The sequence below is a fragment of the Gallus gallus genome, chromosome 1 (assembly GCF_016699485.2).
Source record: "Gallus gallus isolate bGalGal1 chromosome 1, bGalGal1.mat.broiler.GRCg7b, whole genome shotgun sequence".
Classification (NCBI taxonomy): Eukaryota; Metazoa; Chordata; class Aves; order Galliformes; family Phasianidae; genus Gallus; species Gallus gallus.
Window position 1 is genome coordinate 29,623,576 of NC_052532.1, and position 19,806 is coordinate 29,643,381.

General features: G+C 42.2%; 1 protein-coding gene across 2 annotated transcripts in view; it reads right to left on the reverse strand.

Moving 5' to 3' along the window:
• Nucleotides 1–13,733, reverse strand: part of GXYLT1 (glucoside xylosyltransferase 1) — a 31,076-nt gene extending 17,343 nt beyond the window's left edge. The window contains exons 1-2 of one of the 2 annotated variants that reach the window (NM_001030736.2): nucleotides 13,422–13,733; nucleotides 5,776–5,868 (exon numbers count right to left, since the gene is read on the reverse strand). In NM_001030736.2, coding sequence (NP_001025907.2) covers nucleotides 5,776–5,868; nucleotides 13,422–13,618 — 290 coding nt within the window. In that variant the 5' untranslated portion in view covers nucleotides 13,619–13,733. The remainder of the gene's footprint in view (nucleotides 1–5,775; nucleotides 5,869–13,421) is intronic. The other variant, XM_015281195.3, reaches the window with a different exon arrangement.
• Between the last annotated feature and the right edge of the window lie 6,073 nt (nucleotides 13,734–19,806).

Sequence of the window (19,806 nt, forward strand, 5' to 3'; positions counted from 1 at the left end):
TATTCTACACTTGAGCTATTCACATCAGACTACGGGAAGAGAAGAGCTAATAGAACTAAAAGCATCTGAAGCTCTCACAGCTTTCCAAGTTATGAAAACAGAGTTCTCAAAAGTCAGAGAAGACTTTCTCAGACCAGCAACAGCAGAAAAATGCTCACCATTCTCAGACATCTGCCAAAGATAGAGACACTCCCAAATACAAATGAGCAGATCTGATTCTTAGCATATCATTTCTACCTAATTTACACAACTAAAACGTATTTAAACATATAAATTTTCTCCTATAAATCAGCAAAATATACCATGTAAATGGTATTTTTTCTTTAAGTTATGGAAGATCAATACACATTATTTTGAGTTCTACGAAGCAAGATACAAGCAACAACACTGCTGTAAAAGTGCTTAAGTTTGGTGCCATAAATAATGGCAATTTAAAACAAAACAAAATATTCCGAGCTTTGAAATGGTTCAAAATTCCTGAAACTACTAAAATCCAACAACCCAGGGATATGAGGGATAAAGCTTCAATTAGAACATATAGTCAATATTAAGTCAAGGTTTAAAACTTGTATACAAAAATCACATGGATGAAAGACAAGTAGTATTTAGATCCAAAACTGGACATCTACGTGAAGATGCTGGCATATGAGATTGTGTCTAAGCTCCCATTCAAACTAATAGAGACCTGATGGGAAGGCAATGGAGCCCAGACAACAATTCATCTTACTTCAAAGTAAATACCTAGGGCTTGATTCAATTGTTTAACAGTGTCACTTAATATGTTCCAGAATACCTCACCCTGACCTCCAGGTGCCAGTCCTGAAGGAGAAGGTATCTCAAAGATCGTGTTATGTCTGTCAGTCCTATGTAGATGTCAAGGATATTCTAGTGCTTCTCCATTAACATCAGCCATTTACTTCTTAGCAACTTACTGGCTAGTCACCTGGGTCACACTATTCTCTTTCAATTTTAATGACAGTTTAAACCCACTTGGCACAAACACATAAACACAGACATTCAGAAGATTCAATCCACAGACTAAATCCTTTCAGATGTCCTGCAGCAAAAGCTGAAATATTAGTTCAGTTTAAAAGAGGGGAAAAAAAAGCATAACCTTTAAATATAACCAAGGCATGAACATTCAGACCTTTATACCTAAAGCTAATCTAAACATTACACCATGTAGTAAGCAGCTGATGCAAAGCAAGCTGAATGCGATGAGGGTAGCTGAAATCCACAAATAAATACAGCACTGCAGTCTGAACAAGCTGCAAGCAGCAGATTAGCCTCATCACTAATCCACTGAAAAGGGAATTACAATAATTAAGCCCTGAAGTCATGAGAGCCTACATTGATATTGCAAGGTCATGTGATAAATAATGGCACTACCTATACAAACTGCGTAGCTGAAAGCCAAGTTCCCGAACCACATGGAACACAGCTTTCCATGAATAAAGTATGATGAATATTACACCAAAGCAGCCCTAAAACACAACAGTGAGATTCAAAGATTATTTTTCTCCGTCATGTCACACTGCAAATAAAGGAACACTTCAAGTCACACAACAACAAAAAAACGTTTGCTGTAATGTTTTTGGAGTCACTTTGCCCACATCTAATCTGTTTTATGAGCTTATGAGCTCATGAGTTCAATTTTCTTAAATCTCTGCTTAAAAATGGTTTTTTCAACTCTGAAGAAGTCATGTGAAAAAGTGAAAGCCACTCACACTTAGAACAAACAAGAGCCTATTGAAAATATGTTTTCACTTTCAGTATAGACAGTCAGCAAGCAACAGTATCAGTGCAAAAACTTTCCTTATGTAAGTTTTTTGATAATTACCATGGAAAAGTTCAAGGAGGGTCAATTTAGGTTAGATATAAGGAAAAGATCTTTCACAATGAGGGTGGTGAGGCAGTGGAACAGGTTGCCTAGAGATGTGGTTGATGCCCCCATCCCTGGAGACTTTCAAGGTGAGGCTGGATCAGGCCCTGGGCAACCTGATCTAGCCGAGGTGCCTCTGTTCACTGCAGGGAAGTTGGACTAGATGGCCTTCAGAGGTCTCCTCCCAACTCTAAGGATTCTATGATAATGCAAATTGTGTTTTTTAGGACCTGCAGGACAAATATTTTCATCTAAGCAACCAGTATCATTTCAAATCTGCCACCTTAACATGTCTCAGAAGATCAAATGGTAGATTTGTAAATAGAACACAGATGGTTTACTTATCACACTTCTTCTTTTAAAGCTTTGTGCTTGATCTAAATCAATGAATCATTATGGAGGCAAACCCAGCAGCCTCTACTCACTAGGGAAAAAAAAAGCAGAGTGAGAAGGCAGTAAAGCCTGCACTGATTAAAATGCAATTGGGAAATCATTCCCACAATTACAGAAAGTAGGATCAAGGTAACTACTAAAATTATCTGCGTTTGGAAGTGATGAAAATTCTAGTTTTTACTCTACTTAATTTTCTACTACAGCACTGAATTAAAAACACACAAAATAAGCTCTGATTACAGCCTAAGTATGCTAATGATACCACTACATATAACGTCTAAATGTCATCTGTTCAATTACAAACTCAATTGGTAGATTAAGTTTGAAGTTACAATATATTAGTCATTCACATATCTACTCCAGGAGTTGGGAGCCTCATCCTGCAATGAGCTAAGTAGTTAAAAAAATCCTGTTTTTCAGGACTGTCACAATTCAGCTTAATTTATCCACACCACCAGGACATGAATGCACCCAGAAAATGGCAATGTAAGTTAGATAGGCAATGTCTGTAACAGTGTTAATAATCAGAACATTGATATAAAACGGGTACAGAATAGCTCCGCAGTCCTTCTCACAGACCGTAGAGGTAACAAATCTTGAACGGATTAACTGAAAGAGACAACATCCATATAAAACATTACTAGAATCGTCAGCTGATCATGAGTAGTCAGGCGCTGGAATGGGCTGCCCAGGGAGGTGGTGCAGTCAGCATGCCTGGAGGTGTTCAAGAAACGTTTCGATGTTGTACTGAGGGATATGGTTTAGTGGGAAACATTGGTGGAAGGTGGGCAGTTGGACCGGATGATCTTGGAAGTCTTTTCCAACCTTGGTGATTCTATGAACTGCTCAGAGCTCACTGGTGGCAAGCAAGGTTGAATGAGCCATAGCATGAGTCAGACTGAGCTCTCTATGAATACCTCTCCTTAGAATTTCCAAGCCTATGAGTCTCCAGTCTTCTGTTGTACAAACATGAGTCTTATAAATGCACACATTTGCTGTCACTCCTTGCTTTAAACACATGCAGTAACTCAGAGGAAAATGATGTAAGCAAGATACATTTCAAAAATGCTTACACCAAGTTCTTCCTCTCATGGAAATATCTCTCACCTGCAGATTAGATGTAAAAATAAACGCTAATGGTATCAAAGGTCTGAACTCTCCAACTTATCAGAGCACTTCAGACAATGCACCGATTTTATCTGAGAAAGAAACAAAACTAGAAGTCATATCCAAAGGTGAAACTGAACTGCACCTACTTTCTGTGATTTCCCAGCACATACAAGGCAATGAAGCTTATGCAGCAGGCTGTGCTGAGCCACTGTAATAACTTACTGCCATCCAAAGAGGAAGCATTTTCCTCTTTGCCACCTTCCTCACCTCTGTCCTGGGTAAGCCAAAATTGTGGCACTCACTGCAGCTCCCTGAAACAAACTGAACCCACTAAAACACAGAAGTATAACAGTTTGGGGAAGTGAGGAGGTCCTCTGAAGTTAGGACAGATTCACTGAGGAATTCAACAAGCACCAGCATCAGCACAACATGTGGGGATTCACTGAATGTATTGATTAAATAATCGTATTTCATTCGTATGAAATGATTAATTTGAACATCATCACAATCTTTCCACATTTAAGCAATACATTTTCTTTCAGCTTCAAAAAAATCAATCAACATGAGACTTTGCATGTATTAGGATTCAATGTGAAAGGAACTGCACTATCCCCATGAGGCCATCATCAATGCATGTCTCAAGAGATGTACTTTCTCAGCCACATGCAGCATTATTAATCAAATAATACATATTATAGCTTAATGTACACACAAAGGAACTGCATACTGTTTCTCTATTTCTGGTTCCACGTTCCCACTACTTAACTTGAGCCTGGCAGAAGACCTGGACGTTCTTTGCTGTTTTGATGTGTTACAACATCTTGCATAGAGTTTGTGGGTATCACAATAGGCAAAGGGGTTAGAAGGCAGTGGGGCACTTTCCTACTTCAGCACTGCACAACAGTTAGACTGGATCAGTGAGGTTTACAGTTATACTTTGTCTCTCCAGAAAGCACAAGCTAAGCCCCTACACCCCACCACAACAGCACTGACATCACCCTAGTGCTAAACTTCATGATGTAAACTTCATGATAAACCCCAAAAAACCTAACCTGAAGGGGAAAATACGTGAACTGAGTTCATCCAGACAGCTAAAGGAAACTCAGATGAATCCTTGTGCCAAAGGAAGATGATACACTGGCAGTTTAGGGCAGAGGGAAAGATTCAGCAGTCCCAGTTTATGTGGGCACCTAAAAATCAACCTAAGCCACGCAGGAAAAAAAAAAATGCACCCACTGACATTCATCAACTCTCGTTGAATGTTTATGGAGACCAACCAGTGGATATAAGCACAGTGAGGCAGTGGGTGGTGCATTTCAGCAGTGGCAACAGTGGGTCACCTCCGCTGGTGCAGAATTTTGTGAGCGTGGCATGCAGCCACTTTCCATTGCAGGTGAAAATGCAGAGCTAACGGTGGTGACTATGTTGAAAAATAGTTTTGTAGCTGAGAATTTGCTCTGTCAAATAGTGTTATTGTGCTCTTTGTATCTGTTGTAGTTTCCATGGAAATAAATAAGATGCATTACTTTTGGAGAGACCTACATAGAATCTTTCCCACTACCATAATGTTCAATAGTATTTTAAGCCTCGTGAAGCTAAACAATTGTTTTCCTTTAGCTTCTCTAGAAAAAAAATGGGCTTTTAGACAAAAAGGAAGAGATCCATCTCAATGGCTGTTTGTTTGAATTCTAAATATAAGAAAAAATAACTTAAAATCATATTTATATACTGAGGAGAACTACGTGGGTTAGAGAAGATACCTGTCAAGTAGCTTAAGGCTTCTTCAGTTTCTTTACAAGCTACTATTGTAATCTGACAGCTTTAAGGCATGTGAACAACCACATCAAAACATTTAAATGTCTTGGTAAAGATAAAACTTTAAGGATACAGTATGTGCTTTAATGTGATGTATTTTAAATTACATTCTAAAGTAGCTGTTTCAGTAGTTTTGGATGAAATACCTTCTTCATACCCTTGATAATATGGAATTTTAATAAAAAAAACTCAGGACTTTACTAAACATACTTGCCAGTTTTTATTGCAAGTGATATCACGAGTACCAAGTTCTGCCAAAAATAAATCACCAGTCATTTTTAAGATTATTTTCAGATAGACTTTTTACCATTGTTAACAAGCCCTTTTTTTTAAGAAAGCAACATAACTGAAAAACCCTAAGAATTCTTTGTAATTACATTTCTTCAATGCACAGTTGGAAAATATAATAGAACAGAAGGACAAAGTCCAAAGACAACTGTAACATAAACATGTGAAATGCGAAGCAACCACAATATTTTGCTTTGTCACCTTGCTTAATAGACACAAATACTATTGTATTAGCTGCACTTGTCTGCAATCAAAAAAATAAAGAACTAATTAATAATAGATCCTACCTAAAAGCAGCTTCCCAAAAGCAGTTCACTCCACAAACATCAGAGGGCAGCATCCAATAGGAATTCCAGAAAGATACAGACAAATTCTTACACCTAACAGGATAAGACAAAAATAACCTATATAAATGTTACTGATTATACGGCAAAGTTAATAGGATTATTTCGTAGCTCAAACATAATTTGATCAGTTAATTACGGATCTTGGATAATATAAAAGAGGAGGTGCCAATCAGGAAGGATTCTTTTAAGGATATATGGTCCCGATCCTATCAGCTTTTCCTCTCTACTTATTTTCAGAGTGAGAGAAACAAAGGGGGTGGGATTTCTGAAGGTCATTCTATGGTCCTTGCTTAGTGCAAATCTATAGCTGACAGAGTGAAAGGCTACACTTAAAGCTGGAAAGATCTCTCACCACTGCAGCATCTCTTATCTATCACAAGCAGAGAAGTTAGAACATTTCATTTTCAGGTGCATATTATCCATTTTAACACAATCCCTATTAACCCAGGACTATTCAGTGCAAACCTGTAAAATTTATTTAAAAGAAAAAAAAAATAATAGGACTTGCAGCACCAGCTAATTAAATTGTTTCACTACAAAAGGTTACTGCAATACAGAAATAATCACCCCATCTGACAAGTTTTCCTTCTATATACTAATACCAAGAGCAGTCATTTGTTCACTTTTGTTACACTAACAGCTAAAAAGGTATGCTGGTCTGCTATGAAAGTTTATGCAAGAAGATCATAGGAAATATTTAAAAAAGAAGCAATAGAAGTGCATGTTCTGAGGTTCTGATGAGGGAATCAACCATGAGATTTAAAATCTTACATGAGCATGTGGAACACTGCTAAGCAAGAGGTGCACCCTCTTGAGTGACTTCCTATGCTTCATCATTATGCCCTGTTAACATAATGCCAATGGTGTTTATCTTTGTTAAAAGCCAGCATTCACGAAGGAAAAACGTGCAAGAAGGAAAACCAGAGAAAAAGCTGACGATGGAAAGCTGAAAGACTACAGCTCAGCTGTACTGGAAGTTGTTTGATGAGTTTGAAATGAATGGGCACCACCTCGGCTGGGTTATCTGACACGTACATGGGCCATGCATGCCTTGTGAAAATCACACTTAAAAGACTGCTGCAAGAACAAAAAACTGCAAACTGTATGATCTTTTTTCTTGACCCTACAGACAAATGAACTGATAAACACACAGAAGTGTTACACAACGCCTCGTTAATGGTTGGCGGGGCTGAGCTCTTTGGTAGAGATCACAGGAAACCCTCATATCCTGTGGCTACACGCGCTGGCAGGACTATCGGAATCATTCTATCTCGTGACAATAGAATGGTCTCCACAAACAAATATATGTGTATAAAAAAGGTTAACATAGCCTGCGGCTTCCTTATTTCTGAATATTACTGAGGAAAGTCAGTGGTACAAAGCTATGCATTCTCCCTGCCTACATTCATCCTTGGGGCTTTTGAAGCTTAAAAAAAAATGGCAACAATTTCATGGCACATATCCGAACAGCAATTTCTACGATCCTCAGTGCACACCTTCTGGTAGTAACTGCCTCTCATTCTTCTGAGGACAACTTAACAGACCCTCAAAAACAGTATTGTGGTTTGAGAGATTATTGTATTATTATTATTATTACAGGGATTCTTCTTCCAGCCGTCACAAGCGCTGTGTTTTTCTTAGCTGCCCTGAGCTATTTCCTTACCCAGATTACCATAGCAAAAACTAGAATTAATGCCCAAGTGCTTTCTCTGCCACATTAGGCCCTTCCAATATCCCCTTTCATATTATGACAAGGTTGTCAGGCTTGGATTTCATTCACAAATTGCGTTTGTTTGAAACAGAAGCGTTACTGAGATGCACGCATGATTTAGCAAACATTAAGCCTTGTTTCCTGCCAACAGAAGCCTCTCTCAACTGATCACACACCGCTGTGTTCCTACAGCTTCCACACGCAGTGGATTAAGAGACTGAAATCGACAGAGTACCTTTTCTGTTATTCACAAGAAGACCGTTCAGAAATTATATTCATCAAGTTTTGTTTTTGATTTTTTTTTTTTTTTTTAATTAAGAGCTAGAGTAATATATAAGAAAAGCCTGGATGACAAATAAGGTGTCCCAAGTGGTTTACAAAGTTAAGGAGGCGCATTTCGCCTGTTAATCAAACAAGTTATCCGAGAGAGCGCTGGTCAGGCAGGAATACTTACCTTCAGCACTAGAGGATGGTTTGCTCCCATCTATTACAGGTTATGTGGTTAAAGGCTAATTAAAGGAGAAACGACAGACAGCTGAAGGAACCCCGCCACTTACGCAGCACAAAGGCGGTGCTCCACACTCCCTGAGGAGTACTCTGGGGTTGTGCCAAACAGACTGCAGTAAGGAGCTGGGCAGCTTCAGGGAAAGGACCAAAGACAAGGAAAGCAAAGCATCCAGAACCAGAGAGAAGGCAAACACAGAAAGAAGAGGGTTCAGTGACACATAAGCAGGCTGTCAGTTAGTAGAACCGTCTGTGTTGCGAGCCTGATCACCAGTCTCCTTAATAAACACTATTTCTGTATCCTGAGTGAAGGGGTGCTCTATTTTGTGTGCACATGCGTGCGTGGAAGTCCAAGAGGCAGCCTCAAATCACAGGGGCCTGCTTGTCTGCAGTGCCTGAAACTGGAGAGCCCTGACTTGAGTGCACACAGCACTGTGGGTGTGCACACTGGGGCATTGTTACTAGCAACTTCCAAGCTGGATTCACCAACAAAGAGGGTCACAGGCTTGTCAGCCAGGTAACAGAGAGGCTGTAAGGCTGAGTCAGACTGCAGAAATGAACTGGTGTTCAAAGAGCATTTGGATGTTGTGTTGAGGGACATGGTTTAGCGGGAACCATTGGTGAAGGGCGAATGGTTGGACTGGATGATCCTGTGGGTCTTTTCCAACCTTAGCAATTCTATGATTCTATGAAATCTCAAAGTGTAAGACAGCTGCTGAAAGAACCAGGAGGTCCCAGCCTGCTCCAAAAGTCTTTGTGTCTGGAGGTGTAGGGGTTGACAAATACGGTCCATATGCCTGGAACCAGTCAAGCAAAACACTCATCTTCATGAAGCAACTGGGAGACCAGGCAGCCCAGCTGCCAAACAGACAGACTAAGGTCAGTGACTGGAGGGATCCTCAGTCCCACACGTGTGCATGCATGCGTATGCTGTGGAGCTCTGAGTACCAGCAACCAAAGCAGAGCTGCAAGCCTTATGGGTGCCCACGTCCAGGCCAGCAGCAGGGAGGAGACTACGGGGTCAGGACCAGCTCCTGCACAGATTGAGCATCTAAGACCAGTTACTGGAAGGATCTACATTTATATACTTTTTACTAAGAGGCTTTCATGCTCATCAGCCAGAGAAGGGAATAGGATCAGGCCACCTGTGCTGTTTGTGCTTCCCCAAGTGCTCTTTTCTCCATGTTGATGCCTGTGGCCAGCCACGTGTATACACATGTAGTGTGGGTTTGTGTCCCCACTAGGAATAAGTGCTGAGCTCTGCTACTGGCTGCCCACAGGGATGGGAGGTGCAGCAGCCACCCCTCCATCAGACGGCCACGTTGGACGAGTTCTAACATCAACCACTGCCAAAATACCAAAACTAAGAAAAAGACACTTTTAAAAAACATTGGATCCATGTCAATTCAAGGTATATAAAGGTATCGCTCCTTTAGACAGCAAGCCATTTAAGACCTCTAGAGGATAATTTAGCTTCAACAAAAAAATGGATAATAAAAACTTCAGTCTCACAGACACTGTGAAAGTGTCCATATTATGGCTGAGAAGAAGGATTTGGGACGATTCTAATTTTATGTACAAAATATATAGCAACACATTACTCACATTAAGACTGAGGCCCTGTGCTCAAGCAAGCTAAGTTCCAACCACAAGGACTCTCCCAGCAATTAGTGATAAAACAAATCCTTTTGTTAAGTACACCAGTGAGCTTACTGTTAAGGGAGATCATGGCTTTCATCCATGCTTTCCAGTCCAGACGCTGTCTTTTATATTACTGTAACTTCACAGAGCTCAGCAGCACATCCACTCGGGGTTGCAATCACCTAACATGGGTCATGGCTGCTGTACTGCTGTCAGCACTGCACTAACAAGCTAAATCTAATCAACAGCAAGCATCAACTAACCCAGAGAGACTGCTGCAGCAAAACAGGAAGGCCACGTTTTTATTTCCTTCCTGTTCATACATACAGGAGCAAAAAGTTAGGAAATAATGAGTTTCCCACTTCAACACCAAAGCACACTGAGAAGACCTGATTCTTCTGAATAACTCTTCCTGAACTGACCCTTTGTTTCAACGTATTTTAACAGAAAAGCAATAGCTTTATTAAACAAGAGCCAGTAGAGCCTAAATTGAATGTTAAATGTGCAACACAGGACAACTCTGGCAATATCCCATTAATTTATAACGTCTGTGTAACATAACATTTGTTAGTCAACTCCGCCATACGACAAACTCAGCTGAGTTTTTATTTCTTCAATGAAGTTTCAACTTCAAATTATTCCACGCTTCACCTTTTAACAGTTTCACTCCATGTTTCTAGACCAAACAACTCCTTAAGGCACAGGAGTAGCTGGGAAGCGTTATGGTAAAACTGCTGGCTAAGTTCTCACACAGCCCAAAGTATCTGCCTACCTACTGCCGACATCCTACTCTGCTGCCAAAGCTTGTGGGTATACCTCTTACACTCCTCCATGCAGTAAAGTCCACTCACCTCGCCCTTTGCCAGCCTAGTCATACAGCAAGAAACAGATGTAGTTTGGCATCAGTTACACATCACAGAACAGTGACAGCTACACACAACACTGCTACCTGCATGAAAATGTTAAACTGGAGTATAATGCAAAAATGTTTAATTTTTTTTTTTAATGTTTAGTAGGGTCGGGTTCATTGACCCCGCAGAATTCATGGAGCTGATTACTGATGCTTTCCTGCTCTTTTTCACAAACTTGCCTTCAGAACAGCACTCCTTTCGGACCTGAATAGGAAGATGAAGATTTTCTGCTTAGCTGAAGTGGCAATATTGAGAAAATTAACCAAAGATTCACTTCTCATAAGCACAGTAATAGCCTGCTAATTAGATGATCGAAAAGCACATGCAGGAGTGCTGACTTGAAAGGACATTCCACAGGTAGCAAATATTAATAATGACATACGTTGCAAATGCGCACTTATCCACTGTTGGTTTTGTTGTTTTTGTTTTGTTTTGTTTTTTCATTCTTTCCACAGCCTTCATCCTCATCCATAAATCATAACAGCAAATTAAAAAAGGCTGACTTCATACACTGGCTTTGACCAACGTTGTATCTTCCAGATGTGGTCACTTCAATATTCCCTTTCTTCAGGTTCAGGTCTGTTGCTCACTTAGCTGTTACATATGACAGTATTTACACTGTCATACACTGGAATGGAGAATCTGGAGGACAATTTATCATCAGCGTTGATCTTTCTTCACACCTAAGATGGAGTTTCAGGCTTTATCTAAACCTCTCAAAACGCTTTAGAATCATAGAATGGTTTGGGCTCCTTTAAGATCACCTACTTCCAACCCCTCTGTTGTAGGCAGGGACACCTCCCACTAGACCAGGTTGCTCAAAGCCCCATGCAGCCTGGCCTTGAGAGCTTCCAGGGAGGGGGCATCCACAACCTCACTGGGTTTTTTTCCTCATAAAAACCTTTGCAGCTCTTTATACCCAGTTTCAAGACACTGCTTTTTGTCTGTAGTCATCTTGTTCCTGGGGCTAATGCAGCCTTTGAAACAAACACCTCATTACCAAAGTGATTACCCAGCAATCTCCCTTGAATTATGTTTATTGAAGGATCTCGCCTCAGCTTGTCATTCAAGTTTCAACACAGTGCTTCCTTTCTAATTAAAGATTCTCTACTAAGAAGCATCAGCACTATTGCGCAACTCTGGCAGGTGTGGTACTCTGAAGCTTTATTCACAGCTTGCACTTCTCATGTTTGCATGCTTCTGAAAGCCACCAGAAATCTTTAATTTCTGCCTTCCACCACAAAATATGACCAAACTCCTTCTGCTTTTCTGTCATGTACTAAACCTGATTATTTGGGAGAAGAAAACTCTATTCAGCTTAGAGAAGAAGAAAACATCGCTGAGTCCATGAATGCCTTCAGATGACAGAAATATTTGTGTCGCTAAACTGCATTTTACAGCCAACAGTAAAAACAGCTGAAGCACCTCACTGCTGAGAGCTCCCACAAATGCATAAGAAACATTAAACTCCAGGGAGGATTAAAAGGTTCTCTGAACGTAATTCGTTCCATAAGGCTATTACAACCCTTAGTATAGGGCATGATTGCAAGACAGCGGCAACGGGCATTGAGCAGCTTTGTGGCTATCAACTCCATCTCCACTACAGAAACAGCTGAAGTATGAAATCTGACCACTACTAAGACACTCATGAAGATGTGTTCATTGATTACACATGAGAACACAACAGGATTCAATGTGAGAATAACTGAAACAAGCATCTAAAGGAAGATTCAGCGGGGCATTCCTTTACTGCCACAGGATGGAATTTTTCCTTGAGGAAAAGGAAAGGCCTGTAAGAAGATAGTTTAAGAGCTAAGGCTCCACTAAAGGCCTGTAATAAGATAGTTTAAGTGCTAAGGCACTGACCTACCCCCAAGTTGTGCAGACACAGCACAGAAACTTCCAACAATTCACAATGGGAAGATGCTCACCCAGAGTCTTTATTTTGACAGCAGTTTATAGGCGAAGAATTCCCATGGATGTCGCCCGATTTTGCAGAAAGGTCTGTCTCCACGAAAGCATATGCCTTTGAGTTACCTATGGCACTTAAACCTTTGGAAGATAACTACCTCAGTCTGTGAGGCTTTTCTGCATTGCAACACAGAGCAGATTTCTATCTCATCCCGCCCTAATGCAGCAGGTAAGAAGTTTCACCTCATTGGAGTTCTCCTCCATCAGTATCTTTGAATTAGTGCGAATATTAACCAAGAAATAAGTAGTGCTTTAAAATACGTTTGGTTCTAGGACCACAACGCACCTGAAAGTAACGTCGGACTTAGTTAGGCCAAGCTGGCCGAGAAAATCTTGGTCCTAATTTCTCCTACAGCTTCAGCCTAGCACAGACTTTATGACAGCTTTACAGAACTCACCCTTCTCACAGCGAATCGCGCGCTCAGTGCCAGCGCTGCGCACCTGGGCTGCCCGCGCGCCACACAGCAGCACAGTTCTGCTGCCGGCCCCGTCCGCAGGGACCGCCGTGCGGCCAGGCGGGGTGGGAGAGCACGGAAAGGAGAAACGGGAGTTTTCGTACACGACCCAGTTCACGCTAACACCGAGCACAGAGGTGCGACGGGAGAACTAGCACTGAAGCTTGAAGCCGGCCACAACTATTCACAGAGTTACCCGCTGCCGCCCCACAGCCGAATAACCCCTCGCGGCACCCGAGCTCGGAGAGTGGAACAGCCCGCCCCCTCCTCGCAGCCCTCGGCAGGCCGCTCCCGGTCCGGTCTCCCACCAGTCGGGGCCGCCCGCGGCCGGCGAGCAGCGCGCCCCGCGCCCGCTTGGTAGGAATGCGGGGAACCCGCGGCCCCGGCCCGTACCTGCCGGCCCCCTCCTCGCCTCCATCCGCGCTCCCCGCCTGCCGCCCGCCGCCGGGTGCGGCCGACTCTCGGGCCTGCCGCTGCCGGGCGCCGCCGGCCTCCTGCTCCAGGGAGAGCGCGAGCTGGCTGACGCCGTAGAGCAGCGAGCAGACGCCGCAGCCCAGGAACAGCAGCGCCACTCGCGCGAACCGCCGCATCCTCCAACGCCTCGGGCTCGGCCCCGGCAGCGGCGCCGGGCGGCAGCCGGGGCCCAACCGGCAGCGCGAACCCCTATCGACGCGGCGGCGGAGCGAGCCCCGGCATGCGGGGGGCGGGGCCTGAGGGGCGGGGCGAGCCACGAGGCGGGAGGAGGAAGTGCTGCGCTCCTGGCGTGCGTCCTGGCGAGTGTCTGTGGTACGTCGGCTGCAGCTCGGCGGGGAGCGTTGTCTCCGTTTGAAAGAAGAAAGTCAAATGGCAACTCTGGTAGCTGTCGTGCCTAAATTGTCCTGCCTGTCTTCAGCCCCGAAAACCAAGGTGTGAGGAAAAATGGTGGCCCTCATGAAATAGTGGATACTCTGCTGTGTTTTGAGTACAGGTGTCAGAAGGTTTACTAGGAAATGCAAGGAGGGAAATGGGGACTGAGAAAAAGAAGTAGAACCTAAGATAAGTAAAGATCCAGGGAGGGTAAATCAATGATGGGAATGATGGGAACTCATGAGGACGTGGAGTGGTTGAGGCTGAAGGTACTGTTGGGTCCACCTGCCCCAGCCCTGCTCAGCAGGGACACCCAGAGCAGGGTGCCCAGCCTGCATCCAGTTGGCTGCTGAAGGTCTCTAAGGAGGGCACCCCACAGCCTCTGGGCAGCCTGTGCCACTGCTCCGTCACTGCACAGCACAGAAGTGCTGCCTGGTGTTCAGAGGGAACCTCCCGTGTTCCTCTTTGTGCCCACTGCCTCCTGTCCTGGCACTGAGCACAGCTTGGCTCCGTCTTTACACCCTCCCTTCAGGTATTTATGGACACTGTTGAGACCAACAAGATCTCTCAGCCTTTCCTCACAGGAGAGGTGCTCCAGGCCCCTCCTCATCCTTATGGCCCTTCACTGGGCTCTCTCTGGTATGCCTAGGTCTCCCTTGTATTGGTGTGAGGGGTCAGAACTGTATCCAGCTCCCCAGATGTGGCTTCACCAGTGCGGAGCAGAGGGGAAGGATCAATCCCTCAGCCTGCTGGAGATAATGCACCCAGGATGCCATTGACCTGCTGTGCAGCAAGGGCACAATGCCAAAATCCAGGGCCAAAATGGCAGAATTGTGGTGGGGACCCCAAGGATGGACTCATTGGGAAAGTCATGGACAAAATGAAGAAGAAGTTGTAAAAAGGACTCTCTAAAATAATTTGCTTAACAAACTAAGGTAAATTCATCCTACTGAGGTCCATGTGCATGACAAAAAAATTCAGTTCTGAATGTGCCACTCGAAGTTGCAGCTGGGCTTTCCCATTTACTATCATGGGAGATGAACTCTGCCGTTCTGCCAGTTTCTCTCTGTGTGTGCTTGCGATCTTAACTTGGCTCACTGCTCTCCCTGCATATCTGCATGCTGACTGGTGTCATGAATTCACCCACTGTCCCACTTCACAACCCCCTGCACATAAGAACAAGTCCCTATGGCAGGTCATAAATAACATTTTTCATGGATAAACAAAGCCCTGACTTCTTGCCCTTAATGCTGAGGAGAGCTTTACTGTTTAAAACAAGAGATCAAAGTATGCATAAGAAAGAAAAAAAAGGGGGGGGGCGATGATGCTATATTTCACAGATCGTTGAAGAAAATAATCAGAAATCTGAGATACATGGTGGGCGGTGGGCAATTTTAAAGGCAAATTCCTAGCAATGTGTGAGTCAGAGTGGGAGATACAAAGGAGCCTTTGCTGGCAGTGAGCACAAAAGAGAAGAAGGGTCAGTCCCCACTGCAGTGTGACACTCGCCTTCTGAATCGAGGAGTGTTCAAGTGAGGAAAAATGAGGTCTACGGGGTGTTACAAAGGGACTGAGAATGAACGCAGCAGCTGGGCAGCAGCACTGCTTTCATGTGTCGGAAGAAGAAAGTGTATTTTAGACAAGAAAAGAGAAAATATGGAGTGCTGAGGAGAGAGATGAGATGGGGAGAAAGAAGTCCTCTTGGATTATCAATCATACCATTTCACAAATAAGAATTGATAGGACTCACTTCATTTCATGCTGTCCAGAAATACCTGAACAACAAATGAGTGAGAATGTATCTCCGTGGTCTAAAAATATAGTCGAGGCAAGGTCAGGGAGAAAGTTGGGATCTTTTGTTGAGGTATCTGATGCAACTGGGTAGGAAAAAAAAACAAGACAGATAAACTTCCACACACAAAAGCCCTTTTCACGCTGCAGAATCCCTCCGTTTAATCTAACTATCAGTTGGTCTGGTAAAAGGCAAAATGCTTCTTGCTACAAACTCAGCCTTGTGAATACCACAGATAAGCCAAAGAGACTGAAATGTCATACCTGGGCTCTATCACTAAGAAAAAGCAGTGCTATCCAATTAGCTGATGTAGCCTCCAAAATTCTTTAAGTATAAATATTTATATACCTTTATTACTCATCATAATTAACAAACAATATAAAACACTTTGCTATAACATTTACTAGTCTTTAATAGTTAAAACAAGAAGAAGCGCGATTAAATACAAGGTTCTCTCCATTTATTACCAATTCTAAACCTTTAAATCCTTTTCCTGAATGGCATTGAAACTTACTTAGCCATAGTAACTTTTGTTTCTTCAGGTTTCTATTTATTATGTCTGGAAAATAACTGAAATCCAGAAAACAGAAAGCTTAGCAAACTACAGATGTTAAGTACTTAGGATAATCCATTTTTAAAAAGAATAAATACCTTATTCTTCTCTTTGGTGTGTTCAGAGGCCAGAAGGGCAGTCAGTCAGTACCAGCCATAAAATTAAAGCAAAATCCTAGCTATGCATCAGATCAAGAGAGAAATCAGATCAACTAAAATATAGATATCAGTCAGAATTATGGAAGGGGATTATCTGATGCAACCGAGAGAACAAAGAGAGACATCAATTTCCACACAAACTTTCTGCTAATTAAAAACTTTCAGGAAGTTACTTTCAGGAAGTTAAAACATTAGTTAAGCTGGCAAAGCAATAAGATTTTGTGCTGACAGATTCGTGTCAATGCTGCCAAGCATGCAGACCAGTCGAGGGTTTTTCAAAGGCAAAGACATTCTCTTTGATGTTCACATGCCCTTTTGTACAACCTGCAGTGTCAACACTTTGCTATGATGGATTGTAAGGCTGGTGAGCAAGGAGGAACTGCTTTCTGCCACGTGTTGTACATATGGCATTAGCAGACTTCTTGGTGCAGCATTCCTTGTCTGCTGCTGCCAGACATCGTTTTTCTTTCCTTCACATTCATTTTTAAGGCAAGGATTCAGTTTGGTACAGCTGCCTTCCACTCCTACTGTTTCTACTGTTTGAATTTCCCTACAGCAGCCCTAATTAAAAAAAAAAAAGTTAATAAATTTTTTCAAAATTACTTTTCATTGATTGCTAGAATATTACTGTATTCACCCATTCTGTCTCTTTTTAGTTCTCCTTATCTTGCATTGCAGTCCATTTAACCAACTTATCCTTTAAGAAGAAGCTTACAATATTTGAGTAGTTACTCTTGGTATCAGGATTATACATACGTGAGGACAACAGTACACAAAATTAAGTAAACTGCATTGTAAGCAAATTGGGAAGCGGTGTGATATTTTATAAAACTTCCTGCCTTCTTCCAATTTCAATAAAGAATTATTACTTTATCAATATTACCATTTATGTCAAGTCTTCTGGGAGAAGTTGTTATAAAAGTTATAAAATACTTGTATTGTCTGTCCTAAAAAAACTCCATTTCCTTGTTTAAAATAAATAAGCATGCATCTATATACGTAACCCAGTACAATTTTTAGTGCTCTCCTACATTACAAAAGCAGAAAGAATACTTTCTAAAAGCATAGATAGAACTTTCTTTTTATGTATTTTTCAGCATTCGAAGATTTTCTTTTTCTGTAATGTTTTCCAAATAGGGAACTCCAAGAGATCAGTCCAAAGTGGATTCTCACTGTTGGGCTTTTGTCAAATCTGAAGTTCTCCAAGAACCATCTGGCACAGGGAGGAGTCATATCTACTTATGTACCATGTATGAACATACAGAAATAAGGCAGGTTGGCCTGGCTTCATGGCTGCGTTTGTTCGTTTATACAAAAATACTCCAGTTTAAATGTCCTTAACTTGTCTTGCTCTGGTTTGATACCACATCAAGCACTCTGAGTCACTTCCCCCCATCAGTGTCTTCTAAAATCCACCATCTTTTTTTTTTTTTTTTCTTGCAATAGAATAATATTTACTAACTAATCACACACAATAGCAACTTGGCATTGTGGCTTTATGGCTCAATTTTGAAGATGAACTGATCGACTAATTTGAAGTTAATCTTGGAAGGTATTTTCCACGTTTTCCACTTTACAGCAACAGTACAGACTCGACACAGTGAATTTAATGCTACTTATAATAAGCACACTCATCCTACTCGTTGCCAGGGGCTCTGAAAGTCAGTCAGCACTGCAAGCCAGATACATGTGAAGCAGCGAGGCAGGTAGGGAAGCCATTTGCCCCTGTTCAAAAATCAAGTCAATTTCTGGCCAAGCCAGCTTCTTTTTTTATCCTTTTACTTTGCTCTGCATCCTGTTCCTCTGCAAATAGAGTTTAACACTGAAACTAATGGAGGAACATGCCAATAAATTCCTAATGTTTCTCTCTCTTCACATCCTGTTCACCAGGGGTTGCTTTATTGCTAAAATTAGTGATTCAAAGCCAGATGAGATCAGCCAGAAGTACTATCTGTTTAAAATACTTAGTGCTTGAACTACTAGGAAGAAGTTAAAATACTTCCTTTTTACTGGCTGCCCCTTCTAAAACTGCATAGAACAGCTGTATGGCAGACCAATGCCTAAGCCACATAGCAGGCTTAGGTACCAAATATCCTCATACTTTGTCAGTAGATTGTTGTGTCTGAAGCCCAAAGAAGCAGTCGTGGTGAGCAGACAGCTTGCCTATTACAGCCATATGCCACTCCACCAAAGTTTGTGGATATTACACTGCCGTATCTCCAAGGTCACTGGAACTGGAATTACAGACTGCCCCACTGCACATGGGCCAGCCAAACCTGTGAGCAGCAGCAGTACCGCATGGCCCAGTCCCAAAGAGCCTTTCAAGCACTGCTGACTCATGATGGCACTAAGAAACAGCTCAGCCTTCGCACATCTTTTATCTGCAACTTTGAATGATATATTGCTTCTACTTTTACATTCTTTCAGGTCAAGAAAGGGTGAAATAGAACTGGAGGCCGTACTAAGCTATCTCCAGGCACAAACAGTATGCTGTGATCTCCCATGGCTGCCAAAATGTGTGTGTGGAATTTATGAAATTCGTTTTGATCTTCAGACCATAATTGTGTAGTGGACTTACTAAACAGTCAACAGAGGGAACACAACTGAATAGAAGGGCTTTAAAACTTGGTCTCCTCTTTTGAATGCCTTCTGTTCTTCTAAAATAGACAAGTAAATGGGCTAAATTAGAGTCCTTTAATTAGTGACAATAGCCCTATTCTGATATCCAGGTCCAATTTAATCTCAGATGCACTGAAGATTGCTCTTTGTGTAAGTTGGTATTTTTACCAATACAAAGCTCGGTAATTATGTCAACGTTTTGCTACCACATGCTGCCAGCACTTCGGGATTATACCCAGAACTCACAAGATGACATTAGAAGTGTTCTGCACCTGAGGATGCATCAGCCCCACATACTGCCTACACGGAGTGAGGATGAGCGTATATATTCAGGGCCAACAACTCCATCAACTGCTACACAAATGGGACACCATTTATGAGGGAATCAGCTTCTTTCAACAGTGGCTCACAGGATCTCAGCTTCATGCTGCAAAGCAACAGAAATGACAAACAGTTCAGACAATTGAACACTGGAACTGAATGTTAGTTGAGATAACCTATACAGACCATTTTGTTTCTTAGAATTCCCTTAAAAAAATAGCTGTAAATACAATTAATGCTTTCACAGTTCCTTGCCTTGGAAGAAGCACTCAATGGAGTATCTCAATTTCCATCACGGCTCCAAGAGCTATTTAATCACCCATGCCAGTAAGTTAGCAGAACCCACCTGGCCTTTTGGGAGTAGATCCCTATCTGACAAGCTGCTACAACTCACCCCCAAGTTGCCCACTTTATTTCTTGCACTACTTCTGAGCCAGTTCAAGCAACACCTTCAGAGAAGGGTTCTGTACAATTTATCATTTATCATGA